At 42.2% G+C, this 26,714-nt stretch overlaps 2 protein-coding genes across 6 annotated transcripts in view; one reads left to right on the top strand and one right to left on the bottom strand.

Annotated features, from left to right (window-relative positions):
- The window catches only part of LOC137201981 (cyclic AMP-dependent transcription factor ATF-7), a 91,095-nt gene that overhangs the window by 57,229 nt on the left and 7,152 nt on the right, over positions 1-26,714 (top strand). For 4 of the 5 annotated variants that reach the window (XM_067696733.1, XM_067696734.1, XM_067696735.1 and 1 more), the window contains exons 3-11: positions 6,264-6,360; positions 12,353-12,471; positions 15,572-15,709; positions 17,497-17,654; positions 18,886-18,985; positions 19,517-19,630; positions 20,217-20,369; positions 23,224-23,421; positions 24,949-25,057. In XM_067696733.1, the coding sequence (XP_067552834.1) occupies positions 6,264-6,360; positions 12,353-12,471; positions 15,572-15,709; positions 17,497-17,654; positions 18,886-18,985; positions 19,517-19,630; positions 20,217-20,369; positions 23,224-23,421; positions 24,949-25,057 (1,186 nt within the window). The remainder of the gene's footprint in view (positions 1-6,263; positions 6,361-12,352; positions 12,472-15,571; positions 15,710-17,496; positions 17,655-18,885; positions 18,986-19,516; positions 19,631-20,216; positions 20,370-23,223; positions 23,422-24,948; positions 25,058-26,714) is intronic. The other variant, XM_067696737.1, reaches the window with a different exon arrangement.
- On the bottom strand, positions 9,625-10,229 carry LOC137201988 (potassium voltage-gated channel subfamily E member 3-like). Its single transcript, XM_067696781.1, has one exon. The coding sequence runs from the start codon at positions 10,227-10,229 to the stop codon at positions 9,831-9,833; it is 399 nt and encodes a 132-aa protein (XP_067552882.1). The 3' UTR covers positions 9,625-9,830.

The following is a 26,714-nucleotide window of genomic DNA, read 5'->3' as shown; positions in this document are numbered from 1 at the left end:
GAGAAGCCCGCGCACGGCACGAAGAGTAGCCCCCGCTTGCCACAACTAGAGAAAGCCTGTACACAGCAACGAAGACCCAACACAGCCAAAAATAAATAAATAAAATAAATTTTTTAAAAAATTTAAGGCTTCATTCATTGACATATATTCCTGATTTCCAGTTCACACCATGCTTGTTCTTCAAGCCATTCCTAACTTTATTTGGCTCTGCTTATTTTGTCAGTTTGGTAGTAGGTAGGATTCCAGTTTCTTTTCTTTTTTTTCATTAATTATTTTATTATTTATTTATTTATTTTGGCTGCGTTGGGTCTTCATTGCCGCGCGCGGACTTTTCTCTCTGGTTGTGGCGAGCGGGGGCTACTCTTCATTGCGGTGTGTGTGCTTCTCATTGCGGTGGCATCTCTTGTTGTGAGCACGGGCTCTAGGCACGTGAACTTCAGTAGTTGTGGTGCACCGGCTCAGTAGTTGCGACCTGCGGGCTCTAGAGCACAGCCTCAGAAGTTGTGGCGCACAGGCTTAGTTGCTCCGCGGCATGTGGGATCTTCCCGGACCAAGGATCGAACCTGTGTCCCCTGTATTGGCAGGCGGACTCTTAACCACTGCACCACCAGGGAAGTCCCAGGGTTCCAGTTTCTCATCACAGCAGGATGGGTGAGAATGAAACTTCCTAGAAATGGAAACTTTTTATCAAAACTGTACTTTCACTGCCCATCCTAATACTAATACCACTTTTCAGATTGACTTCCTCATAGTCCTGATATTTTATGCTTCTTAACATTTCTTAAACTAAGAAAATTTCCTTTCTTGATTTTTTTTTCCCTCCGTTGGGGAGTAAAATTCAGAAGTAGCCAAAATTGTTTTGATTTGCTTTTTCTGTTACCTCCTTGCTACTAACAAGGCAGTGCATGAGAATTCCATTTAGTCTTTTCTCCCAATTACAAACAGTACCTTCTGTCTCCATCTTCCTAATTTCCCTATCCTAAGTATTTGCAGATCAGTAGTACGTCAGCCATTTTATGAAATGAGGTTGGGAGTTTTCTGCCTGTGTTTTTTTCCTTCCAAGTTTCAGATCCAAAAACATGTGTTGGCAGTTTGGCAAGAAAAACTAAAAAACAGCCCTTTTTTTGGTTTGTTTGTTTCTTTCTTTCCCTGTTATCTTGTAGCAGGGTTTCTCAGCAGAGACACAAATGACATTTTGGGTCAGATAATTTTTTGTTTTGGAGAGCTGGCCAGTGCATTATAGGATATATATCAGCATCCCAGGCCTCAACCCTCTAGAGTTCGGTAACATCCCCCAGGTTGTGACAAGCAAATATTTCTCCAAACATTGCCAAATGTCGGGGGGCAGAGTTGCCCCTTGTTGAGAACCACTGCCATATAGTATAAACTGTATTTAGAAAAAATGTGTGTGTGGGGAAAAAATCAAGTTTGGGGAATTCCGTGGTGGTCCAGTGGTTAGGACTCCACACTTTCACTGCTGAGGGCCTGGGTTCAATCCCTGGTTGGGGAACTAAGATCCCACAAGCCACGTGGCAAGGCCAAAAAAATAAATTAAAAAAAAAAAAAAGAATCAAGTTTGGCACATGATTAAAATTCCCATTAGATCTTCGAGCATGTTATCTAGGTCGGAGCTGTCCAAAAGAAATATATTGCAAATCACAAAATGCAAGCTACATATCTAATTTTAAATTTTCTAGTAGAAACATTAAAAATCAAAAACAAGTGACATTAATTTTAATAATTTATTTGACCCAGTGTATTCAAAATATTGTCATTTCAACATATAATCAAAATAAAATTAATGAGATATTTTACATTCTCTTTTTCTTTTTTTGTACTAAATCTTTGACTTAGTACAGTACATCTCAGTTTAGACTAGCCGCATTTCAAGCGCTCAGTAGCCACACGCGGCTAGCGGCTGCCGTATTGGATAGGGCAAATCTAAATCATCTTGGTCTATAGATAGGGTACAAATTAGCACATAATACTTTCCCTCTCCCATTTATGCCAAGAAGCTGTCCTGATTCACTTACTTGAGCAAATAAGGCTCTAAACTTTATTGTGTTGCTATTCAAATCTTCTCCCAAGGCATATAAAATGCCTTCCTGATCCACTGTAACTCAAATTCTTTAGCCCCCATTTTGAATAATATCAGCCCTCGGTTTTCTTGGAGATGGTGAATATCTACATGTTTATTGATAATTATCATTATTTACCCTACAACCAGAGTGAATGTTCCCTAAATTGAGTGGCTCTTTGCCATAACCTTAGTCATAGGTAAGAGCAAAGAACAAAGGAAGACCCACGAAGGGTATTAACAAATGGGAGAGCTAGATTTTTAAATGGGCAATAATTCAAAAAGGAAATCCTTTTGGGAGCCCCTAATCTATTTTTTAATAAGGTCAAATTTTTATCACTTAATAATTTTAGACGTTTTAATTGAGAAATTGCTTCTAGAGGTATGGTTTCCTAAGCATGTGGTTCAAGATTGATCTAGAGAATTCTTGAGTTAACTCAATAAACGAGAGAGAATATAAGGAACAATGAAAATCATAGCCAGAGTGACATTCACTTTGATTTAAAAAAAAAAAAACTTCAGTAAACTTTTATTCTCTCCCTCCTACTCTGGGCATACAAGAATTGTGTTAGAAATAGCAGGGAGAGATGACCGGAGCCGAGACCAGGCCAGTGCCCTGCTTCTTAAAATTCTGCCCTTTTGGCTCATCCTCTGAAGTATACTACCTGATTTAGTCAGGAGGGATTCTTAACTTTTGTGGTGTCATAACCCCCAATGGCAGTTTGGTGAGACCTATGAACCCCTTCTCAGAATAATATTTTTAATTTTTTTTTTATTTTTATTTTTTTTGCGGTACACGGGCCTCTCACTGTTGTGGCCTCTCCCGTTGCAGAGCACAGGCTCCAGACGCACAGGCCCAGCGGCCACGGCCCACGGGCCCAGCCGCTCCGTGGCATGTGGGATCTTCCCGGACCGGGGCATGAACCCGTGTCCCCTGCATCGGCAGGCGGACTCTCAACCACTGCGCCACCAGGGAAGCCCCCAGAATAATATTTTTAAATCAATAAAATAAAAGACATAGGATTATAAAGGAAGCAATTATTTTGATATATAGTTATTAAAAATGTTTTTAAAATATTTGATAATATAACATGTGCTTTTTTAAGCATAATGCTGTCTATAAGTTCTAGTGGTAGGTCTAGTGACTATCATAATTTTGAAGTAGTGATGAGTATAAAGGCTATTTTGAGATATCTGCAATAACTATAATGTGATATGAAAATATGTGCAATTTCTATTATGAATTAGGAATGCTAAATTTCAGTTAGAGTTTAGTGAAAATAAAGACGTGATTTTTTTTTTCTACCCACATTCACAGTTATCAAAACCCTCTGAGATGCTGATAGGTGGGAGATCCCTTCAGTCACCTTCAGTCCTCTTCATATCCCAGCTTTTGATTTGGAAAAAATAAAGAGCTCAAAGGGGAATAGGGTGGTGTGGAAGGGAGTGGGGGGTGTGCAGCAGAGAACTAGAGGACAAACAAGAACTAGAGGACAAGCAAGTCAGGCCTGTGCAGAGAAGTTGTAACAAGAAGTGGAGTTGCCTTTTAAAATATTAAATAGTCCTGGGCTTCCCTGGTGGCGCAGTGGCTGAGAGTCCGCCTGCTGATGCAGGGGACGTGGGTTCGTGCCCCGGTCCAGGAGGATCCCACATGCCACGGAGCGGCTGGGCCCGTGAGCCATGGCCACTGAGCCTGAGCGTCTGGAGCCTGTGCTCCGCAGCGGGAGAGGCCACAGCAGTGAGAGGCCCGCATACAGAAAAAATATATATATATATTAAACAGTCCTAACGAGAGCGAAACCTGGAGGTTTAAAATCTTTCTCCAAGGGACTTCCTTGGTGGCGCAGTGGTTAAGTATTCACCTGCCAATGCAGGGGACACAGGTTCGAGCCCTGGTCAGGGAAGATCCCACATGCCCGTGGAGCAACTAAGCCCGTGTGCCACAACTACTGAGCCGGCGTGCCACAACTACTGAAGCCCGTACTCCTAGAGCCTGTGCTTCACAAGAGAAGCCACTGCAATGAGAAGCCCACACACCGCAACAGAGTAGCCCCCGCTCACGCAACTAGAGAGAAAGCCCACGCGCAGCAACAAAGACCCAACGCAGCCAACAAAAATGAATAAATAAATAAAATAAAATAAAATAAATTCTAAAATAAAATAAAATCGTCCTCTAAGCAGTTTTGGATAAGCTGTATTTCCAATAGTAGAAAAGGACTTTTTTGCATGAAAGTCATTCTTCTGTATTCTGGAACATTGTGCCAATTTTTTAAAGCTATCTACAGGAAATTTCCTTCAAGTTACCTATAAATGTATTTTTGAAAAAAGATTGTTATTACCATTACATTTTGAAAACATATACCCGTCTAATCCACTGTTCTTCCTATCCTTGTGAAATGATGGGTTTTTTCCTCCTTTTTAGACTAGTTTTGCTCATTTCCTTTTACTGAATACCCGGCAATCCCAGACCCTCCACGGTGACTTGTTTAACCTAGAAATACACCCATGGTTAACAGACTGTTCCCCCCCCTTTCCCACCCCCACCCTAATTTCATTAGGAACAATCTGTGACTAAGTTGATATCTACGGTTCACCAGCGATAGAGAAAACTAAAGTTCTTGGCTAAATATCCCCACACTTTATTCGGTTTTGTCCTAGATGCATTGGAAACCACCAAGGCAGTGTTCTTTTGACTGTTGTACTTCTTGATTCTTCGTATTTTCATTGAAATTTTCCTTCACCCTTCAGGCCTATAGGCCCAGCCTGGAAGGATTTTAGGTCTTAAGCTGGCTTTAGTTATGATAGGGCTCAGAGCAAATTTGGGAAAAGCTACTTTTAGATAAAATAAAGGAATTTAAACAGTTCAGTGTTGCTTTCTTGACTGGATAGGTGCTAGGATGGGGCCAACTCCTGTCTGGTTTGCAGTCAGGAAGAGCTGTGGATAGAGGGCTAAAGGTAGTTTTGGTGGGAAGTGTGTATCTATCTAATGAGGAAAGTGAAAAGAGAGGACTAACCAGTCATTATTTTTAGAAACAAAAAGACAAATAGCACCATGTTTTGGAGCCTGGCTGGTGAAAGAGCTGTGGAAAACTGCAGCATCCAAGCTGTTACTGTGTTGCAGGCATGTTTTAATGAAGGAACTAGCCAGCCAGCCTCAGAGGAAATTTTGAGTGTATCATTGTTCTGAATTACTGCTGTTCATCTGTTCCCTTCACCTCCCCCTTCTGAAGAAGGGGTGGGAGCATAAATTATTGTCCAGTAACACTGTCTTACTTAGTCGTAAACTGAGGCAGACCTAGCCTCACATTTTCATTGTCCTTTCACCCAAACCCTTAAATAAGTAAAATCTCTATACCATCTCCTTTTTCCCTTCCCTCATCCTGGCCACAGGCTTCTCCCTACCCAACAAAAATTTTTTGCTTGCATTTTTATTCTACCATTATATAGCCAACAACATTGCACTGGTCCCTTTATGGCTGATGGAGCCCAGGCGGCCTGCCCGATTAAGGGAGACAGCATTTGGCCAATGGGGCTGGTGTGTGCCATTACTGCTGGCTGTTGGGCCTCTGTCCTCTACAGCTCCATCCTGGCTCATTAAAACCCTGAGCCAAAGATCTGGGCAGACGCCTGCTGCAGCACTGTGGGGGCCAGGAAGTTAAATTGTTCTCCTAATCCTGCATAATTTATCTCCCTGTTAGCCCGCTCATAAACAGTCCAATTCAGCCCCACTGTGGTCTGAATTTCCTATTTTTGTGATGACCAACTAGTACCCAGCCTTTCCCTTCTCCTTTCTTTATTATTTTTATTAAAAATTATTTTCCCCTTGTTTGCTACGATTTTGCCTTAATGTTTTTTTCATTTGGAACCTCCTTCCTGGATCCCACTTCACCAACAATCTGTCCATTTCTCTAGTTTGGACCTGATATTACAGAGCAGTTGGTGCTATGGTCTTCCCCTTACCCTCTCCTCCAAGATTTCTAGTGCTTTGTTTTCTCCTTCCCTATTTTCTCTTTTTTAATCCATCTCCTCTCCTTTTCCATCATTTCCATTTTTTCCTCCTTTCTATTCCTTCTCCAGTCCCTCTTTCCAGGGACCAACCTTGTTGCAGGATGTTTGGTAGGACATTTTGAAAAGGCACTGAATGGCTTATTTTTTTTTTCACATCTCTGCTTCTGTTTCGTTTCAGAGATTTACAAACGAGGACCACCTGGCAGTTCATAAACACAAGCATGAGATGACATTGAAATTTGGCCCAGCCCGAACTGACTCAGTCATCATTGCAGGTATTTGCTGCCCCAGAAGCCATGTGCCTTGATATCACCAGACAGTTAAGATTAATACCAGGGACCAGATGTACTGGGAGCTGTACTCCCCTTCTCCCATTAAGAGCCCTTATGTGATCTGCATTTAATCAGGAAAGAGGAACACTGAAAGCTCCCAAGTTTCTATTGTGTCCTCCACTCTCAGTTTTTAATACGATTGGATTCTGTGGGTTTTGAGGTGGGTGTGTTGAGCTTTTGTTTTAGCTTTCTTTCAGTCTATTCCCTCCTTGCCTTTTTATTAGGACTTTGGAAGATTTACAGACAAAAGACGCCTTTGACATTTCTCCCTACCCACAGTGAAGGGGTGAACAAAAGAAAGCAAGAGAGCCGACCTAGCCTGGCTACTTCTCCTCCACTGGGTGTCAGTGTCGTCTTCCCCCACCCCCAGTAGGCAGATTGTCAGTTTGTAAATTCAACTTCCCTTTATGTACCCAGACACCATTGAGGACAAACAAGACACTTAGTCAGTGGGACTTTTCTAGGCCGATTTGGGTGACCTGGAACCTCTCACTGGTTTTTTTGGATATTGTTTTGCTTACCTATGCCATTCTCAAGGGAGCATTCTCAGCAACTGCTCTCAAACCGTGCAGCAGTTCTGTTGTGCCATTTTCAGCTAGACAAACAAACCAAAATGGGTTTTTTCTTTTGATACCGTGAGGGGTTCTGATTTAGCCTGAGTTAAAGCAAGCTTACCCCAATGTTTAACCAATGGGGGATTTAGTTGGTGATTACTGTATTATATCAGTTAATAACTCAGGTAAGGCACAATTTCTCTAAGTACTACTAGCCAAAATGCTGCCTGAGACACAGAGAAGGAAAGAGAGGACCTCCTACCATACTTCTGTACATGAAGAAAGGGGCTTGCACTACAGATCTCCTGTTCCTTATTAATTCAGCAAGTATTTGTTGAGTATCTCCTGTTTGCACCAGGCACTTTGCTCGAGTTGGGGACATTGTCGTTGATGATCCTGCAGAAAGCCTGGGGGAGGTCCTTGGAAAGAGTGGAGAGGACGTAAGCGTATATGTAGGCAACACATACTTAAGTTTATTGTCAGGGCGTGTATACATGAAAAAAATTTTAGTATTTGCAGCCAAGTATAATGAATAATACAAACAATATCAATACTAAGAGAATTATTATTAAGTGAAATTGATTGGAGAAGTTTATGAAAGAGTTAAATTTGGGTCAAAGTTATCAAGTTGGAGAGGTTATTCCAAATGCGTGGAAAGGCCTATGCCGCCCTCCAGCAGTGGGGAGAGAAATTGATACAGGACAATCCCAAGGAGCTAAAATGTTTCCCTGTTATTCTTCACATTCTGTTTTGGAGTGTTCGCCCCATTGCACACTTCAGCTATCCTATCTAGTCTGGTGATTCTCGTATCTCTAAATTAAGACCTGGTTATCTCACATGTATTTCAACACCTTATTGAACACTTACTTGGCTGTCTTTCTGTCATTCAAATCTTCATGTCAATGACTGTCAATTAGGGAACTCCTTGTCCCCTAAACCAGCGGTCCCCAACCTTTTTGGCACCAGGAACCGGTTTCATGGAAGACAGTTTTTCCTAGGACCACGGGCAGGGTGGGAGTGGGGGGGTAGGGGTAGGGTTCAGGGGATGATGGGAGCGATGGGGGGCAGCAGATAAAGCTTTGCTAGGCTCACCTGCCGCTCACCTCCTGCTGTGCGGCCCAGCTCCTAACAGGCTGCGAACTGGTAACGGCCTGCCCACGGGTTGGGGACCCCTGCCCTAAACCAATTCCTCTCCTTTGTTATTCACTGATAGCAGTATTATCAAAATCTTGAGTTGTTTTATTCTTTCTTCAAATTCTGACTGTTCTGTTCTTTTCTGTTCTTCCTGCCATCCACTGTCACTGTGCTTGAATTCCTCCATAGTCTCCTAGCTGGCCTCCTTGACTCGTCTCTCATTCTAATCCACCTTTCATTCTGTCGAAAAGCCAGACTTCCTGAAATTCTTCTCTGCTCAAAATCTGTCATTATCTTCCTGTTTTCTCTTACTTTAAGGCTATTTATATTTGGGTTTTCAGGCTTTCTATAACCTAGCCCCATGGTGTCCACCCAACTTTATTTTATTTATTTATTTTTAAGTGTCTAGCCAGTTTATACACCACACTGGTAGTAGAATCAGGGCTGGTTCTCTTTCCACTGAATCAGGTACCTGTCTCTTTTAATATGATAATCTTCTAGGTGTGATAATAATCTTCTAGAAGTAGATTTCAACTTGATATCAGAAAATTTCTCACAGAATTCATTCAAAATGTTAGAGGCTGCCTTAGAGGTAGTGAAGTCCCCAGGACTGGAGATGGGGCTGGGAAGGGCACTGGGACATGGCTGGAGGGGCACAGGAACCATGGAGCTAATGAGGCTTAACATTCAGGGCCCTGTACTCACATGGTTCCTCCTTAAGATCTTAGGAGGAGCCCTAACAATGTATTAACATGGTGATATGTTTTTGTAGTACTTGCAAAAATAAGATATTTTAAAATTCTTTTTCTTAAGGAGGGCCCCCCAGAATTATATAAGTTTCAGGCCTAGATCCACTCCTAGGTAGCACAGAGTTTTGCAAAGCACTAGGCAAGGAGACCAGAGAACCTGGGTTCCAGTCATGGCACTGCTTTGGCCCAAATGGGCAGAATGGCACTTGCTCTGCTTCCCTCACAGGGAGTAAAATCACAAATGTTAAATGGGCTGAAAAACATAAAATGTGAAAAAATATAAGTAAGTAACATAACTTAGATTTCCTGTCTGTGTTATGGGATAATCATCGCTGTTTCTCAGGTTATTGAAGATAACACATCAAAAAATGTGTCCTCAGGGCATTTTCCTGTCTCATTTCCCTCTGCTACAACTTCCTCTAACCCCTAGCCCCCAACACTACAGCCACTAGAACACTCATTTGTCATCATCTGTTGACACTTTTATATATATATATATATATATATATATATGTATGTATATATGTATGTGTGTATATATATATATATATATGTATGTATATATGTATGTATATATATATATATATATATATATATTTTTTTTTTTTTTTTGGCCACACTGCACGGCTTGTGGGATTTCAGTTCCCCAACCAGGGATTGAACCCAGGCCCTTGGCAGTGAGAGCGCAGAGTCCTAACCACTGGACGCCAGGGAGTTCCTGCCACTTTTATATATTTGTTCAGAGGGCTCCCACTGTCTGTAAAGTCTATCTTTGCTGGAAAAAATCCTTATCAACAAGGCCTAGTTCTGCCAGATCCTCTCCTCCTACCCCAGAAATGACCTCCCTTAGCACTGTTTCTTGTTGATCTTACAGACTAGGACTCTGAGGCCTGATGTAACACATAGCTGAGTTCTGGGGGCCCCACAAGATAATCCTCAGGAATCTTGATCTTCTGCCATCCCCGGGCTCTTAGCATCAGAGCATAGACACCTGGTTCTTGATGTATACATGACAGGGGTCACTGCGCTTATCTACTTTGCGGGAGCGGGTGTATCCCAGGATGAGGCTGCCCACAGTGGCAGCAAATAGGAACATGATGAAGAGAATGTACCTGTAGGAGTTGTCATCGCGGCCAGGTAGGGTGGCCTGCCTCTCCTCAGTCAGGTTGTCTGACCCTGGCCGGCAGAGCAAGTTGCTGTGAAGAGCGGCATTTAGAGCCTTCATCACAGTATGCAGGCTCTCATACCAGGTCTCAGTCCCATTTGGTGGTCTCCATAGCAACAGGGATTCAGGTGGGGGAAGAATCGGAGGATGCTGTCCTTCAGAAGCCTTCCTTGTTTCTCGTCCTCTCTGATCAGCCCTAACTCTCTCCATTTAGGGGTACCATTCTGTAGTCCTGCCGGTCGGCAAGGCTCCTGGGGGCGCCGTCTGTTCATTGGACACCTCGTCCTGGGCTCATGGGTGCCCCACACTGCACCCCAAGGCACTCCGCCAGCCCCTCTGCTCGGAGCATGCGGTCAGCACCGCCTGCGCCCCCTCCACTATGCGCCCCACCCAACTTTAGATGCAACTTACATCCCTAACATGGGATGTAAGTTGACATAGACATACCTTTTTCTCCTCATCTATATATTGGTGCCCATACCCTGCCTCTCTCTGTGCCTTCACCTGACTTACTCCTCTTATCTTCCTAATCTCCTCTCTTCTCTACCATCTGAAGCCATTCTTTAAAGGCCCAGCTCAAGTCCCGCTTCTTGAAACCTTTCCTAACTGCTGTCATTAATTTGTCTTTATTTAGTTTCTATAACAATTTTTTTCTCTACTGTACATGGCACCTATTTTTTTGTATACTATGATACTATATATGTAAATTGATTTCCTCAACTGAAAAACATACTCTTAGTTCTCTATGGCAAGAACCATGTTTTATATTTGGCCCAGACTCCTATCCTCCTATCTCCCCCTCCCCCAAATATACACACAAGTGTATGCTTATAGCACCAAAACACAGAATGTATTCAGTAAACACCTGTTGATTTCTTTGGACTCATCAGAGCAGGCTAAGGGTTTTCTTATACATTTTCTGGCTGTTTGGCTGTTTGTTCATGAATGGGAAAAGTTTATATGAGCCTCAGACCAGAGATCCAAAAGGCCCTCTTCTGCCATAGCCATGCCCTTAGCTGCCCCGTCCTGTTCCACTTGAGTCGTGACTTTTTCATGTGCCCTTACTGAAGTACTCTCTAAGCATAAGGGAATATTACCTCCACTCACCCAGAGATGGAGGGAAAGTGGCTTTATCGTTGGCCAACCAAAGCTGCCAGAGAACCTTTTAAAACTATTTTGGGAGGTAGTGGTAATTTTTCCAAACATTCTTTTGATTCAGAAGAGGTTTTGTTTAAATAAAAAAAAAATTATGTTGTTTCCATGGAAAATCCCACTGGACTATTCCCAGTTGATCATGCTAGAAGGAGCGATTTTAGCCCCAGGTCTCACTCCTTAAAATATCATTTAAACATTGTTCTATCCCTATCATTCAATTTAGTGGTTTGGAGTATGAGATGAATCCCTGAGGTGATTAGTATGTCAAGGAAAACTACCATAATAGAGTTAGGACCAGGGAACAAGATTCAACTGACCTAAGAGAGAAGAACTAGAAAAACTGGGTGGGGAGAGAGAAGCTCAAATCTAAAATTCAGGTCGCTTAAAAAGTTCCCATGGCTTACCAAGAGACTTCCTCTTCCCAAGGGCAGAGGCACTGTGCTGAGGAAAGATTTGTGTAGCCTCTGAGAGGGTATTTTGGCTGGCAAATCTAAATCCAAATATCCTGGTTTCTCGAATTTGCTCTCAGACCCAGGTCTCTATGAAATGAGCTCTATTGTTTGCAGTTTCCTTTTCTAGCTCATGATCTTGCTGTCTTGTTCCCCAGACCCTAGATTTGCCTGGAATGCCTTCAGAAGGTAATAGACCCTTACCTCAGTGACAACTGAAAGACAAGGCACCATTTCTTACTTGGTAGCTTTAGCAAGTAGACTCAACCATCTGATCCTCAGTTTCTTCTCCTCATCAGATTTTAACGTCCATCTGCGTATACCTACTCACTTCAGACCTAGCAGGGAGTAAGTGTAAAGAGAAAATGTCACTTAACTGTACTTGATTTTCCTATCTAGAGGTTTCACAGACTCCACCTGGGTGGGCGGTTTTGTTTTGCTTGGGGGTGAGGGAGCTGAAACCAGCCTCTGGGAGAAAGGTGGTTACATAGATAGTCACACAAAAACATTGTTCTGACTTCCCTCTGCTGGCCTTGAGGCAACACAGCACAGACACCCTCTGGTGGTCTAACACCAGTCTTTACTTACTAGAGCTCAATTAAAGCAAATTTGCCTGAACACAGAGATTCACTCCAAATAGAAGAATAAAAGTGTGTTCTCTATGTGCTCTCAAGTTTTAATTTCAGGTCAAAACTAAAATAGAGGTTCCTTTTCTTTTCATGTCTACAGATCAAACTCCTACTCCGACTAGATTCCTGAAGAACTGTGAAGAGGTGGGGCTCTTCAATGAACTAGCTAGCTCCTTTGAACATGAATTCAAGAAAGCTGCAGATGAGGATGAAAAAAAGGCAAGAGACGGGACTTTTGCTGAAAAACTGGTAGTGTTCAGATCTAGGCAACTTTCATTGTGTCCTGGGATAATTAATAATTAAGCAAATTAATAATTAATTAGCTTAATTGGTTAAAGCACAAAATTATGGGCTTGGTTCTGTAGAACCAGATAGTACTCACAGATCCTAGTCAGCCACTCAGGTCTTTAGGTGGTCCCGATGATGGATCAGCACAAGTGTTGGATCTTCATCAAAAATCAGTCTTCTTGCTCTTCCAGTGGAGCATTTTCAGTGATCTGTTTTTTAATTATTTTTGTTCTGAATATGTTGAAGATGTTAAAAAAGATTATAAATTACTCAGATTTTGTTAGATAACATCTTTTTTGCTAAATCCCACTCTTTTCTGAGCTAATCAGACTTGTCACCTGGACTGTTTTATTCAATCAGCCAATCAATAAACATTTATTGAATTTCAACTCTTCTTTGTTTCAGTGTATATCACTCTTACCTTCAAGTAGCTCTCTAGTAATATTCAAGACATTAAGCTTAAGGAAGGATGTTCTTAAAGCCTTTCAAAGGAGATCAACAAGGATGGTGAAAGAACTAGAAATTAGGTCACTTTGGGAACATTTAAAGAAACTGAGGACATTTTGCTTGGAAAAGAAATTTTATTGGAACAAAATTGCAGTCTTCAAACATTGCTAGTTGAAGAGCTTTCCTGTAAAAGAGGGGTTAAACTTAATATTCTCTGTGCCCCAGGGGTAGAAATAGGACCAGGATAGGAAGCTATAACAAAGTGTGTTCGTTTATGTGTAGGCCACTTCGTATAGATATTGTAGAGAGGATTAAAATATTGGAATCACTTCAGATTCTGAGGTGCTGTGATTCTGATTTTAACCTTTATATTCAAGATCCCTAGAGAATCCTTTAGTGTGGAAGATCAGAGGAAATAGTTCAAGAAGCAGAGTCAAAGAAAAATAATTCCCATGGAATAATTCCGATGGAATAAGGTTTTGGAAAAAAAGGAAATTGAGAAGTCAAAGTTTACTGTACTTTAGAATTAGAATTCTGGGTTATTAGTCACTATGTAAAATCATGTTTGTGTTCCCTAATAATTCAGAAAAAAATTCCAGTATATCTCAAAACATATATACATTAACACATGTACCTCCCATAATTGCGTGGTACAGTGAGGCATGGAATCCCATGAGAATATAGGAAAGCCAAGACATAAGAAAAAATTTCCAGGAGGAGCTCTTTCCCTCTTAAGAGAGAGATAGCAGGTAAATCAAGAGAGTTTGTGCATGATTTTTTCATCCATCTTAAATTATAAGAATGAAGTTTTCTTATCACTGGGGGTCTTTCCAAGTTCCATAGCTTTTCTGTGATCTTCATTTCATGCTGTCTCCCGCAAACTAAAAGAAAGTGGGGAAACGGTGGCATATATTTGTAGTTCTTTCAAACAGCAGAACTAGCCACAGTCTGCTTGTCATTCTTTTTCTTCAGAGACCCAGGTCCATCATCAATCAGTTGCTTCAACCTATGTGGTATAATTTTATTTTACAGTTTCCTTACCTCATCCCCCCTGTCATTTCTCCCTCCCCCTAAACAAAGAAATCAGTTAAATTGTTTCCACCAGGATGTGAAGGATTTTAAACCAAACTCATTATAGGCAAATTCAAGAAAATTAACCTCCTTTTAAGGCTCCAGGTCTTTTCCACTTCCATTTTAGCTCACTTGACACAGGAAGCCATTCATAGTTAGGCCTCTACTCATTGGGCATCTCTCAGTGTTTCTCCCTGCTGGGTCAGGGGTGGTCTTCACGTCTACTTGATGAGAAGCACAGGCTCAGTGGAAAATTGTCTCCAGGAGTGTTTAATGAGCCCCAAACTTTTCTGAACCACAGCTTTTCTAGGAGATTCCTCTAGCAGATTTTAAACTTGTGATTGTATTCACTTAGAGGCCTCTCCTTCCTACAGCCCTCTGACTTCAGGGATCTGAGAATTAGCCCAACTGGACCTGACATCTGTGTAGAAAAAATGAGGGCAGAAATGAAATCATCTATGCTGTTGCTCATCCTTATCAGATTGGAGAGAAAGAACCATTACCACTACATTACCATGTATTAGACACTAGATTATCTTCAGTTTGCTCAAATACCAATATTTCTAGTGATTAAGATAGCAAGGGATAAATTAAAAACAAGCTCCTCTTTCATCAAGAAACCTAGGATATGGGAAGAATAGAACAAAGGACGCACTTTGTCATGAAACTGAACTGCAGTGCCAGCTCTCCTATTGTGGCGCAGTATCAGGGTCATCTCAGATGGTTTATTGTTCTCTTCAAAGCCACTTATGGCTCCACAGTTCTGTGAGTTGATTGCACTACTGCCAGAAAAGTACTCTTTCCTTTCTGGATTTCTCCAGTCGTGCTCCTAGAACCAAGTTCTAATTTCTTTCACTGATGAAATGACCAGCCTTTCCTTTCTTTGTTATCCCCAAACCCTAACTTCTAGCCTCTAGCACCAGATTTTGGGGTGAGAACACGATCAAGCATGGGGAGTTCCCCAGAAAAGATATTTCCTGTCTTGTTGACAGTACTTTAATAGCCAGTTTGATTTGGTTTGCTTTTGATAATTGGGTAACCTAGTCATTCTGATCGGCAGAAAATTTGTTCACAGCTCGCTAGTAGCCAATGGAGCTGGTTGCGAATACGAAGGCACTGGATTCAGGAATCGTGCTTTCCTGAAAAATAATATAGTCATTGTATTTGCATGGATAAATGGCATCTTTTTTTATTTTCTCCTTTCAGGGCCTTTATAAGCATTTTAAGGTTGCTTTTTTTTTTCCCTTTCGGAATTTTTATAAGTGTTCACCCATGGCGAGGCAGATATAACTTCATTTTATAGGAGGAAAACAGAAGCCCTGAGAAGTTAAAGGATTTGGCCAGAGTTGTACATAAAACCTGGGCTCCACATTTCTTTGACTTTCAGTTTGGTGCTTTGACCAAGGACTGAACTTCTTAGAAGTATATTCCCTCATCTTTTAACTGGGAAGATATAACTTTAACTTGAAGGGAATCATGAGGTTGAACTATGCTCACTTCTCTCTTTTAACAGGCTGCTTCTGGGCCCCTTGACATGTCTCTGCCTTCTACACCAGACATCAAAATCAAAGAAGAAGAGCCAGTGGAGGTAGACTCATCCCCACCTGACAGTCCTGCCTCTAGCCCCTGCTCCCCACCACTCAGGGAGAAGGTAAAACTCTACCAAGAGTCATCTCAAACGTTAATTGATAGATGAAGTTTTGATGCGTTTGTTGTATAAATATTGTGTGATACAGGAGGATTGATTTTATATATATATATATATATATATATATATTTTTTTTTTTTTTTGCGGTACGCGGGCCTCCCGCTGCTGTGGCCTCTCCTGTTGCGGAGCACAGGCTCCGGACACGCAGGCTCAGCGGCCATGGCTCACAGGCCCAGCCGCTCCGTGGCATGTGGGATCTTCCTGGACCGGGGCACGAACCTGTGTCCCCTGCATCGGCAGGCGGACTCTCAACCACTGCGCCACCAGGGAAGCCCAATTATATTTAAATAAATGTTAATTGTTTAGAAGATTTATATAAATTACACCTATTCTCTGACCCAGCAGCTCCACTTTGTATGGAAGAGAAATTAGTACACATGTCCACCAAAAGAAGTATACAAGAAAGTTCATAGCAGTTGTATTCGTAATAGTCAAAAAACTGGAAGCAGTCCAAATGTCCATCAACAAGACTTGTTACATATATCAAAAGTCATTTAGTTTTATTTTATCCTTTAGATTAACGTACTTTATGTATGTTGTACTACTTCAATTGATAAGTGGAAAAGAAAAATCACATAATTCATAAATTGAACATTAAACAATTTAGAAAAAATGTCTTCCCAGAGGGAAGTTTTCTAGTGATTCAAAGGGAGTATCTGTCAGGATTCTGATTATTATTTTTTTAAAGGAAACTTTTTGTGAAGTATTTTTAATAAATTTATTGAAATATCACACACATACAGAAAAGCACATAAATTGTAAGTATACAGCTTACTGAATTTTCACAAAGTTTACAGCTTATGTAACCAACACCTTGATAATTTCATCATAACCTCAGAAGGCCCATCATACCTCCTTCCAGTCTCTACTGTGCTACCAGTGGTTATTAATTTTAATATCCACTGTGGATAGAGCATCTGTACCTCATCTTACCTCCCTCCAAAACTGGTTTGCTAACATCTCAAAACTACCCTCTCCATAAACATTACAACTGTATCCCCCCTCCTCTTTTCATCAGCAGCCAGGTCCTAGAGGCTGTTTAGAGATGTTTTCAGGGCCACTGTAGCCACTGGCAGTCTAAGGTCCTTACAGCTTAACAATGGGAAGCGGTTTGTTTTATCGCAATATGATCATTATTCAAACTTCCGTAGCCCTTTCTTTAAGGGGTCTCTAGGAGACGTTGGGTTAAGACCAATTGGGTTGCCTTATCACCAGTCTTATACCTGTCTTTTCCCATTAGAGATCAGTGGACACTTGAGCATCAAGTTTAGAATGAGAGTATCTAGATCATGAAAAATTATAACACTCCTGGGACTTCCCGGGCGGTCCAGTGTTTAAGACTCCACGCTTCTACTTCAGATCCCTGGTTGGGGAACTAAGATCCCACATGCTGCACGGCATGGTCGCCTGCCAAAAAAAATTATAACACTCCTTAGAATTTATATGGTACTCTAGTGCTTCTACAGAAATTTCAAGTGATCTGCCAACTGTCATCTCACTCATATAGCCATCATCCCTGAAAGGGAAATAGCCAAAAGGTCTTAACTCAGCATTCCTACTGAATGGGTGAGTGACGTATGGGTCCATGATCACAATGGAATCAGGTCATGATTTACATGAGTAGTCCAAGTGCTCTTTCCAATAAATTTATACTAGATTTTACCAGCTATGTATTTCCCTATAAGCAGTCCCTTAAAGCATTTTGTGATCTGTTGGTGTCTTCTCCCCAGGATGTTGCCCCAAAGCCTGTTGTGATCTCTACGCCCACACCTACCATCGTACGCCCTGGCTCCCTGCCTCTCCACTTGGGCTATGATCCACTTCACCCAACCCTTCCTTCCCCAACCTCCGTCATCACACAGGCTCCACCATCCAACAGGCAACTGGGGTAAGTAAAGAGAGCAGGGAGAAACAGTGAAGCCTGAATGTCTTTCCTCTGTGTGAAATTATTTGATTAAATAGAGACTGTTTCTGAATACTCAAGGAAAACAAGTCACTGAGATTGTCTCTCAACATAAATTTTTCACCCCATAAACAGAATCTTCTTTACCTTTTTAGTAGACAAGCAAGAATTTATTTGGGGGTGTACTGCCTTAATTTGGAGGTTTAATACTTCTTCGATCTAAAAGAAGAATCCTTAGAACTTTAGGAAGTTCATTATAGTGGTGGAGGTCACACAGGGAAGTATATATTTAGTTCTTGGCTTCAATCATATGGATGTTTATGGAGGCGCTGAAACCCATTAAGTCATCTTTTTTTTTTTTTTTGCTGTACGCGGGCCTCTCACTGCTGCAGCCTCTCCCGTTGCGGAGCACAGGCTCCGGACACACAGGCTCAGCGGCCATGGCTCACGGGCCCAGCCGCTCTGCGGCATGTGGGATCTTCCCGGACCGGGGCAGGAACCCATGTCCCCTGCATGGGCAGGCGGACTCTCAACGACTGCGCCTCCAGGGAAGCCCAAGTCATCCTTTTTAAGTCTGGTTGTTCCCCTCAGTCCCAGTTAGGGTTCTTGGTCTTTGCTATTCCTAATTTTGTCTTCACTCCCAGCATGGCCCATACAGATTTCCTAGTGGGATGACTTAAGATCCTGTCCCCAGGTACCCATGGGTTAAGAGGTTGTTATCAGGCTTCAGCCTCTTAAAGTTTATTGTTCTCTAGACCCACTAAGAAAAATACAAAGGGATGGCTTCTTTCTTAGACAGAGTAGAGCAAAATGTGGAAAGGAACAGGAGGAACTTACTCAGATTTGGCTATCATATGACATAATTCAGCTTTGCAAAATGGCAGCTTTGGTCGAAGTATTCCTTGCCTAAGGCAAGACAGAATTTATACATGCCAGTGGTAGGGATGTTTATTTAATTGTTCTAAACTCTTAATAGGATTAGCTTCCCACCCACTTGAATTCAGTGGTGCATTTAATTTGCAAGGTGTAAAGATCTTGCGATTTCTCTCCATCTATAAGGTAAGGTAAGTAGCATTCCCTGCTTTATCCACCTTCATGAGGGTGCCAGGATTTTACAACGCTACTAGAAAAGACTGGAAATCTGCTGTAATTATAGGAGGAGGATCATTGGCAAAAGGGTCCGTATTATGAGCATTTCTCTTCATATTTCCTCTAGGTCTCCCACTGGCTCCCTCCCTCTCGTCATGCATCTTGCTAATGGACAGACCATGCCTGTGCTGCCAGGGCCTCCGGTACAGATGCCTTCTGTTATATCGGTGAGCTCTGAAGTTGGGGCAGCCAACCCTACCAAGACATTAACCCCTCCCTTCCACCTGAATGCTCATAGACACACATGAGCCCCAGGGAAACGTGGGCTCTGATCTGTAGTAGTTGAACATGGCAGCCTGCCCGTACTCTTCACTAACCTCTGCCAATCCAGCACTATGGAACACTAGACAAAGGCTCATCTGGACAATTGGCTCCTGGTCCAAGAATTGATTTTGCCAGCCTGCTGATTGGTTGATTTCACTTGGCACTAAGTACCTCACAAATTGCCCACCACTTTCCTCAAGATACAGCCTCAGCCTTCCCCATAGAAATTGTCATAGCACTGGAGGATTAGGTCCCCTATCCTGTGGCGCTCCATGGGGGATGGTATTTCCCAGGCTGTTTCTGCATGCCCTATGCGCAGGTTGCATAGAACAGGCCCTAATGTGCCAATCTCAAAAGCACTTCATTTGGGGAAGCTGTTGCCCCACTAATAGCATTATGTTCCCTTCTGGTTTTTCTTCCTTCTCTTGATCCAGCTGGCCAGACCTGTGTCTATGGTGCCCAACATTCCTGGTATCCCTGGCCCACCAGTTAACAGCAGTGGTTCCATTTCTCCCTCTGGCCACCCTATGCCATCAGAAGCCAAGATGGTGAGTACATCCCAGCCCGGGGCAACGCTGGCCCTTCTGAAAGAAGTGGTATCTTCTGGGGCTTGCAGAACTAAAGACCCACCCAGTTGTGGGGTCTGGAGAAGAAAAGACCCTGATTCATGACTCCTATCTCCTCTCTTCCACCTTTAGAGACTGGTACATAGACCATGGCAGTGAAAAGAAGCAGCACAGATTGTTTGGAATGGAACTCTTGCTGTTTCAGTTCCAGGGTGACAGATGGAGGGGTGGATGAGTGGGCAGGAGAGCTGGCCAGGAGGTGAATAACTGCGTAATAACCAGCCCCTGGCCAGGTTCCAGGAGAGAGCTTTCATCTGGACTCTATAGCTTCAGCAACCCCCGCCCTCCAACTGCGCCCAGGATGATAGTGAGGGGACAGAGTAGGTATTTTAGGGATCATGTGCACATTCTCTCTCCCTGTCATTTTCTTTTAATCCCTCTGTTAAGGGAAAATCAGTGTGGGAATTTTAGTTGTCTGTAACATCAGTAATAAAATCTAAGCCCACTCTTCTCACCCTTGATAGAATCTCACCCTTGACAAGCTATTTTTCCTTATCTTTTCCTACAGAGACTAAAAGCTACCCTAACCCACCAAGTCTCCTCAATCAACGGTGGCTGTGGAATGGTGGTGGGGACTGCCAGCACCATGGTGACAGCCCGTCCAGAGCAAAGCCAGATCCTCGTCCAGCACCCTGACGCCCCATCCCCTGCCCAGCCACAGGTCATTTAGACCCTTGGATGGGGGAACCAGTTTGTGTCACCATTACTCTTTAAGTCATACCTGTTTTTTCAAGGAGGAAGAAGATGAAAGAAGAGTGGATTTCAGCATTCTGGGCGTCTACCTGCACTTTGGTTCTTGTTGACAGTTTGAAAGTAGCAAAATGCACTATTCTTTATCCATCCTTGGGCTGTACTAAATGCAAACAGACTGGGTAATGCAGAACTGTCACAGAGGAGGTCTCAGTTTTTGTTTTCTGCTTTTTGGTTATTTCTATATATGAATGCTGTATCTGCAGAACGCTCTAAAATGTGACAGGACCTCACTTCAAACCACTTTGTACACCAGAGGAGGCTTCCCCTAGTCTCTCCTATCTTAGGTCTTAGCCCCCACCCACCTAAAAAAACTTACCTGATTAGATTTATAGCAAAAATCAGATAATAACAATATATTAGGGACTTCCCTGGTGATGCAGTGGTTAAGAATCCACCTGCCAATGCAGGGGACACGGGTTCAAGCCCTGCTCCGGGAAGATCCCATGTGCCGCAGAGCAACTAAGCCTGTGCACCACAGCTACTGAGCCTGCGCTCTAGAACCCACGAGCCACAGTTACTGAGCCCGCACACCACGACTACTGAAGCACGTGCGCCTAGAGCCCGCGTGCCGTAACTACTTAGCCCATGCGCCGCAACCACTGAAGCCCACACACTCTAGGGCCCACGTGCCACAACTACTGAAGCCCGCACTCCTAGAGCCCATGCTCTGCAACAAGAGAAGCCACCACAGTGAGAAGCCCATGCACCACAACGAAGAGTAGCCCCCGCTCACCACAACAAAGAAAGCCTGCACGTAGCAATGAAGACCCAACACAGCCAAAAAAAAAAGAAAAAAGAAAAACAATATATTAATAAAATGTGATGTCACAGTATTAAGATGGCTCAGTAAACAAATACCCCCAAAAAACACTTTTTCCTCATCAATTGAATGTCTTTTTATCAGGAGAAATTAAAGTCTTAAAAAAGCCAGAGGGATCCCATTTAGAAGCCCAACTCTTTTTTTCAGGGAGGCCTCAGTTTACTAATTTTCTTTGAAAACTGAATAGGCCTCAGTTTTCATATTGTCTGTACTGGTTAGGTGACAACAACCTGAGATCAGTTTCTAGAGTTACATCTTTTGCCCATCCCCTTTTCCTGATGTCACCACCTGCTTTATCAGTTACCACCACATGTCCTAACATTTAATGACCATATGCTGCCTTAAAGCTTGGCCAACAACAAAAGCTTTCATCTGAGTTTTCTTGTTGGAAGCTAAGCCTGCCCACCCTCCTGTAACCCCTTCTAATGCCAGTCCCTTCTGGAAATGGTAAAGCAGTAGTCCCCTTGCCCAAGTTGTGCTGCTTCCCCTCTTGAGGAAATGACATGACTTATTTTTTAGTTACCACTAATTCCTTTCCTTCTTATTCTTCCTGTCTTTCTCTTGGTCTGTTCTTTTACCTCCATTCCCTGCATGTCTTGTTGAGTTGTCTATGAGAGAATAGGAACCCATCATTTCCTTTTACCCATTCTCCTCCTAAAGCACCAATCTTTACATGTGTTCCAGTGAGCTCAGGACAAAGAGGAAATTGAAAATCACAGGAGAATTTGTGTAAACTTCCCTTAGTACAGTGAGAAGCAATGACCCCAAGGCCTGTAGCTCATTAAAATAAGTTTGAAATTTCCTCTCCACTTTTTTTCTTTTAGGAGAGAGAATATTAATCTGAATAAATAAAATGATCTCTTCATTATCTGTGTTAATGGAGAACATGATTCAGTAGGGCCTGAAGTAGAATAAGATTCTGTTTTCTTATAAGCTTATCCTTATTCTCATGCAACTAATGTGAGCTCTGGCATTTGGGAACTACCAATATAGATGTTCTCTAATAGCAACAGATTCAGGAAGAATTATTTTTGGCGTTGTTTTACATTACATAGTTTCTTTTATACAGATGGTTGACCTTTCTATATTTTAATTTTGACCGTTATTGTAAAATTGGTCTATCTTCTTTGAATACATACCAGCTAACAGAAAAGGAAGATGATGCAAAAGTGCTTTAGAGACAAGAGACATCAGCCTGAAGTTTAAAAACAAAAGACAGTCTTAAATCGCCAATTTGTAAAGAGATTTAAAAATGTTTTTCTCTTTAAAAACAAACAGAACAAACAAGGCAGGAAGCAGGGGCGTTGCTGAGGATGATTAATAACTGATTTAAATAAAAAGAATATATTGGGAGTTCCCTGGTGGCCTAGTGGTTAGGATTCTGGCCTTTCACTGCTGTGGCCCAGGTTTAATCCCTAGTCGGGGAACTGAGATCCTACAAGCCGTGCGGTGTGGCCAAAAAAAAAGAGAATATACTAATTCATATATCTCCATGATAGTTCATATCTCACTGATAGTAAAATCTTTTCTCCTTTTCTGAAACTTGTAGCACACAGTTATTTGTATATATTGTTTGACCAGACAGGTGATTCTCCAATTTTTTATTCCATAGTCTCCCTAAAATTTCCCCTGACACCTCCCTTGATTATAATTTCCCTGCCTACAAGATTTCCTGTTAAGAAACAAAAAGTGATCCTAGTTTCACTTTTATCTGTCTGTCTCAGAAATAATCAGAGTATGGAACTGAGAAGACTGAAAGAAAACAGGAGGCAGAATGAGGAACTACTACAGAAGAGAAGCTAAGGGACATAGTAATGAGACTCGCTGTGGTTACAGAGACTGGTATATACTTTTACCAGATCTTTGCCAGAGCTTACGTCAGGTTTAGTTTGGAAAGGACTGACATTCCCTTCAAGTAACTCCTCTTCCTTCTGGGCAACAGGTCTCACCAGCCCAACCCACTCCTAGTACTGGAGGGCGACGTCGGCGCACGGTGGATGAAGATCCAGATGAGCGGCGGCAGCGCTTTCTGGAGCGCAACCGGGCCGCAGCCTCGCGCTGCCGTCAAAAGCGGAAGCTGTGGGTGTCCTCCCTAGAGAAGAAGGCTGAGGAACTCACGTCTCAGAACATTCAGCTGAGTGTGAGTGTGTCCTGGGTGATTATTAGGATTGTTGAATCTGGAAAGTGAGATTGAATCAGGAAAAAGTGGGACGATATAATAGAAGATGATAATTCTTTAAGACAGATCCAGAACATATGCCAGGGAGAATGCAGAAAGAATGTCTTAACAGTCAGAGTTGAAACCTCTTCCGCGGGGACTGGAAAGGACACTTACCACTACTCCCAAATCTGCTACTAGAATGAGTCATCCATAGACCAGTTTGGATGAAGGGAATTAGATTAAGCGCCCCAGGGTGCTCTTTTTAAGTCATCAGTAGAATCTGACAGGGGTAGTGGAACACCCAAAGGGAAAGTATTTGCCCAGGTAACACAGCTTAAGAAAAGAAAGAAAAAGCCACTCAAACGCAAATAGAATGGTTATAATACAGATATTTTCATTTATTTTTGGCTGTGCTGGATCTTCTTTGCTGTGCGCGGGGCTTTCTCTAGTTGCGGCGAGCGGGAGCTACTCTAACTTGTGCGCGGGCTTCTCATTGCGGTGGCTTCTGTTGTTGCAGAGCATGGGCTCTAGGCGCACAGGCTTTAGTAGTTGCAGAATGCGGGCTCAGTAGTTGTGGCTCGCGGGCTCTAGAGTGTGGGCTCAGTAATTGTGGCGCATGGGCTTAGTTGCTCCACGGCATGTGGGATCTTCCCGGACCAGGGCTTGAACCCATGTCCCCTGCATTGGCAGGTGGATTCTTAACCACTGAACCACCAGGGAAGTCCCCAGATAATTTCTTGAATATTATTTTCCCTTCTTCTGATTATTTATTAAAATATTCCATTACAAAGGTAATATATTTATATAACATATATATAATATACACATACATACACACACAGAGGTACAGATTAAAAATAAAGTCTCTCTTCAATATGTCTTTCCTAGTCTCATTCTCTTCCTTGTAGATAAGTTTGGTGTGTACCTACCAGACATGTATGTATTTCTAATATTTTTTTCATTTATAGCTTTTGTGGGGGAGTCAGGGAGGGACTGTCTGTTGTAACATAACACAGTATCTCCTGGAGATCTGGCCGTGTATACAGAGGACCTACCTCGTGTTTGTAAATAGCTGTACAGTGTAGCATTCTGTAGTGTAAGTTATGTTATAAGGTATGGATACTTACAATGTTTCTAATTTTTTGCCATAACAGCAGTGCTGCAGTGTACATTGTATGCACTTGAGTAGATAGCTCTGTTAAATAGATTCCTGGAAGTTAGCTTTCTTAATCAAAGGACATATGCATTACTAATTTTGGTGTAATCGTATTTATCCTAAATAGGAGTCATTTTTCTATTTAAAATCCCTGCTATCACTGTAAGCAGCTCCTGTCATGGAATTCGTGGCTGTATTGGCCCTGGGCCGTCTAAAGCCTTGCTGGGTCTTTCCCAGATTTGAGGGAGAAAATCCAGACAGCATTCTGTCCTCACTTCGGGCATAGCTACGGGGGGTTCAAGAGTGGAGCATAAATTTTCTTCATATTCTTTTCTTCCCTCCCTCCTCAGAATGAAGTCACATTACTACGCAATGAGGTGGCTCAATTGAAACAGCTGCTGTTAGCTCATAAAGACTGCCCAGTCACAGCACTACAGAAAAAGACCCAAGGCTACTTAGGTGAGTGGCTCACAACCTAAGCAAGACCAGTCAGTCAGTACACTGCGTGTAATGAGTGTCTCAACGCTTTATAATTTTATAACCCCATTCTGAATGTTCTGGGGGGCCCAGATTGACGAGTGAGCAGCCTTTGTGGAACAACCAGTCCTATCAAAAAAAATTTTTGAGAACAATATAGTTACCCTAATTATCTATTGTAGCTGGAGAAAAAGGGTAGCAATATGTATTGGGTACCTACTTTGTGTGAGGCACTCAACCATCTTCCCAGTTCTCTCATGAAATCGATATTACCTGCGTTTATACACAAGAAAACTGCACTCAGATTAGTCACTTACCTGAAGTTACACAGTTGGTGAAGTGGCAGAGCCAAGATTCACATCCCGCTCTTCTTATTCCAAAGCCACTGTCTTGGCTTCAAGAGGATATAATACATTGGGGTTTGTTAAGCATTGAGATTTGGTGGTAGATCACACATTGGGGTTTGTTAAGCATTGAGATTTGGTGGTACATTTTATCTTTCTAATGATGGGCTCATGTTGGTTTCAGTTTGTAATCTGTGAGCACAAATAATATAGTGCTAGGAAGAGCTGGTCACAGAGTCATGCTCTGGATAAGCACAATCCTGAAATTAAAATTACTGTGAATAATTTGCTTATGGACAGTAAAAACTAATAAATCATTTTCCTTTACAAATTAAATAAATTCATAGAAATGTTGGCTATCAAATTTTGATATATTGAATTATTTTTCCACTAATGTCTTTATCATTTCAGAGATGTGTTCCCATAGAAAAAGAGTAACCACATCACCAATTTTAAACATCTCTATTTAAATTTTAATTTTAATGTGTACCTCAGGGTACATTCATTCATTAGGCAGATATTGATTGAGCCTGTTCTGTGCCAGGCACTGTTTTACATGCTGAGGACATAATAGGGAACCAAATAGAGTAGATTAAAGTCCCTGCCCGTGAGGGGCTTATATTTTAGTAGGTGAGACAGACAATAAACTAGATAAATAGATACAATATATATAGTATGTTAGATAAGAATAAATGCTTGGAAGACAAAAATAAAACAAGAAAGAGGAATATGAAATGTTAGCAGCAGGGTTGAAATTTTAGACAAGACCTTAAGGAAGTGAGGGAGCTTAGCCATGCATTAATATGGGAGTAAAGTACTGCAAGCGGGAGGAATAGCAAATGCAAAGACCCGCAGTGGGAGCGTGTCCGGCACATTCTAGGAGCACCAAGGAGGCTAGTGTGGCTGGATTGGAGAGAATGGGGAATGGAGACTATTTGGAGATGAGGTAGGGGAGGGAATGGAAGCATTTTCCTTTAGGGCCTCATTGGTCATAGTGAGGACCTTAGCTTTTACTCTACTTTGGGGATCATTAGAGGGTTGTTTTCAGCAGAATAGTGACATGACTGATCTGACTTATTTTGAACAGGGTCACTCTGTTAAGAGAGTGAGGAATGCATGGGCAGAAGCAGGCAGTCCACTTAGTGGGGCTATCACAGTCATATGAGCAAGAGGTGATGGAGCTTTGGACTGGATGGCCGTAGTGAAAGTGGTGAGAAGGGATTTAATTCAGGATATATTTCGAAGATAGAGTGACAAGGTTTGATGACGGCCAGATGGGGCAGTATATGTGAGGA

Source organism: Pseudorca crassidens, chromosome 11 (genome assembly GCF_039906515.1).
Source record: "Pseudorca crassidens isolate mPseCra1 chromosome 11, mPseCra1.hap1, whole genome shotgun sequence".
In the NCBI taxonomy this organism is placed as follows: Eukaryota; Metazoa; Chordata; class Mammalia; order Artiodactyla; family Delphinidae; genus Pseudorca; species Pseudorca crassidens.
This window is presented reverse-complemented; position numbering and strand designations above follow the sequence as displayed.

What these genes read in the sequence shown, in the direction of transcription:
- LOC137201988 (XM_067696781.1), bottom strand. Translation starts at nt 10,229, where the DNA reads ATGGAGAGAGTTAGGGCTGATCAGAGAGGACGAGAAACAAGGAAGGCT.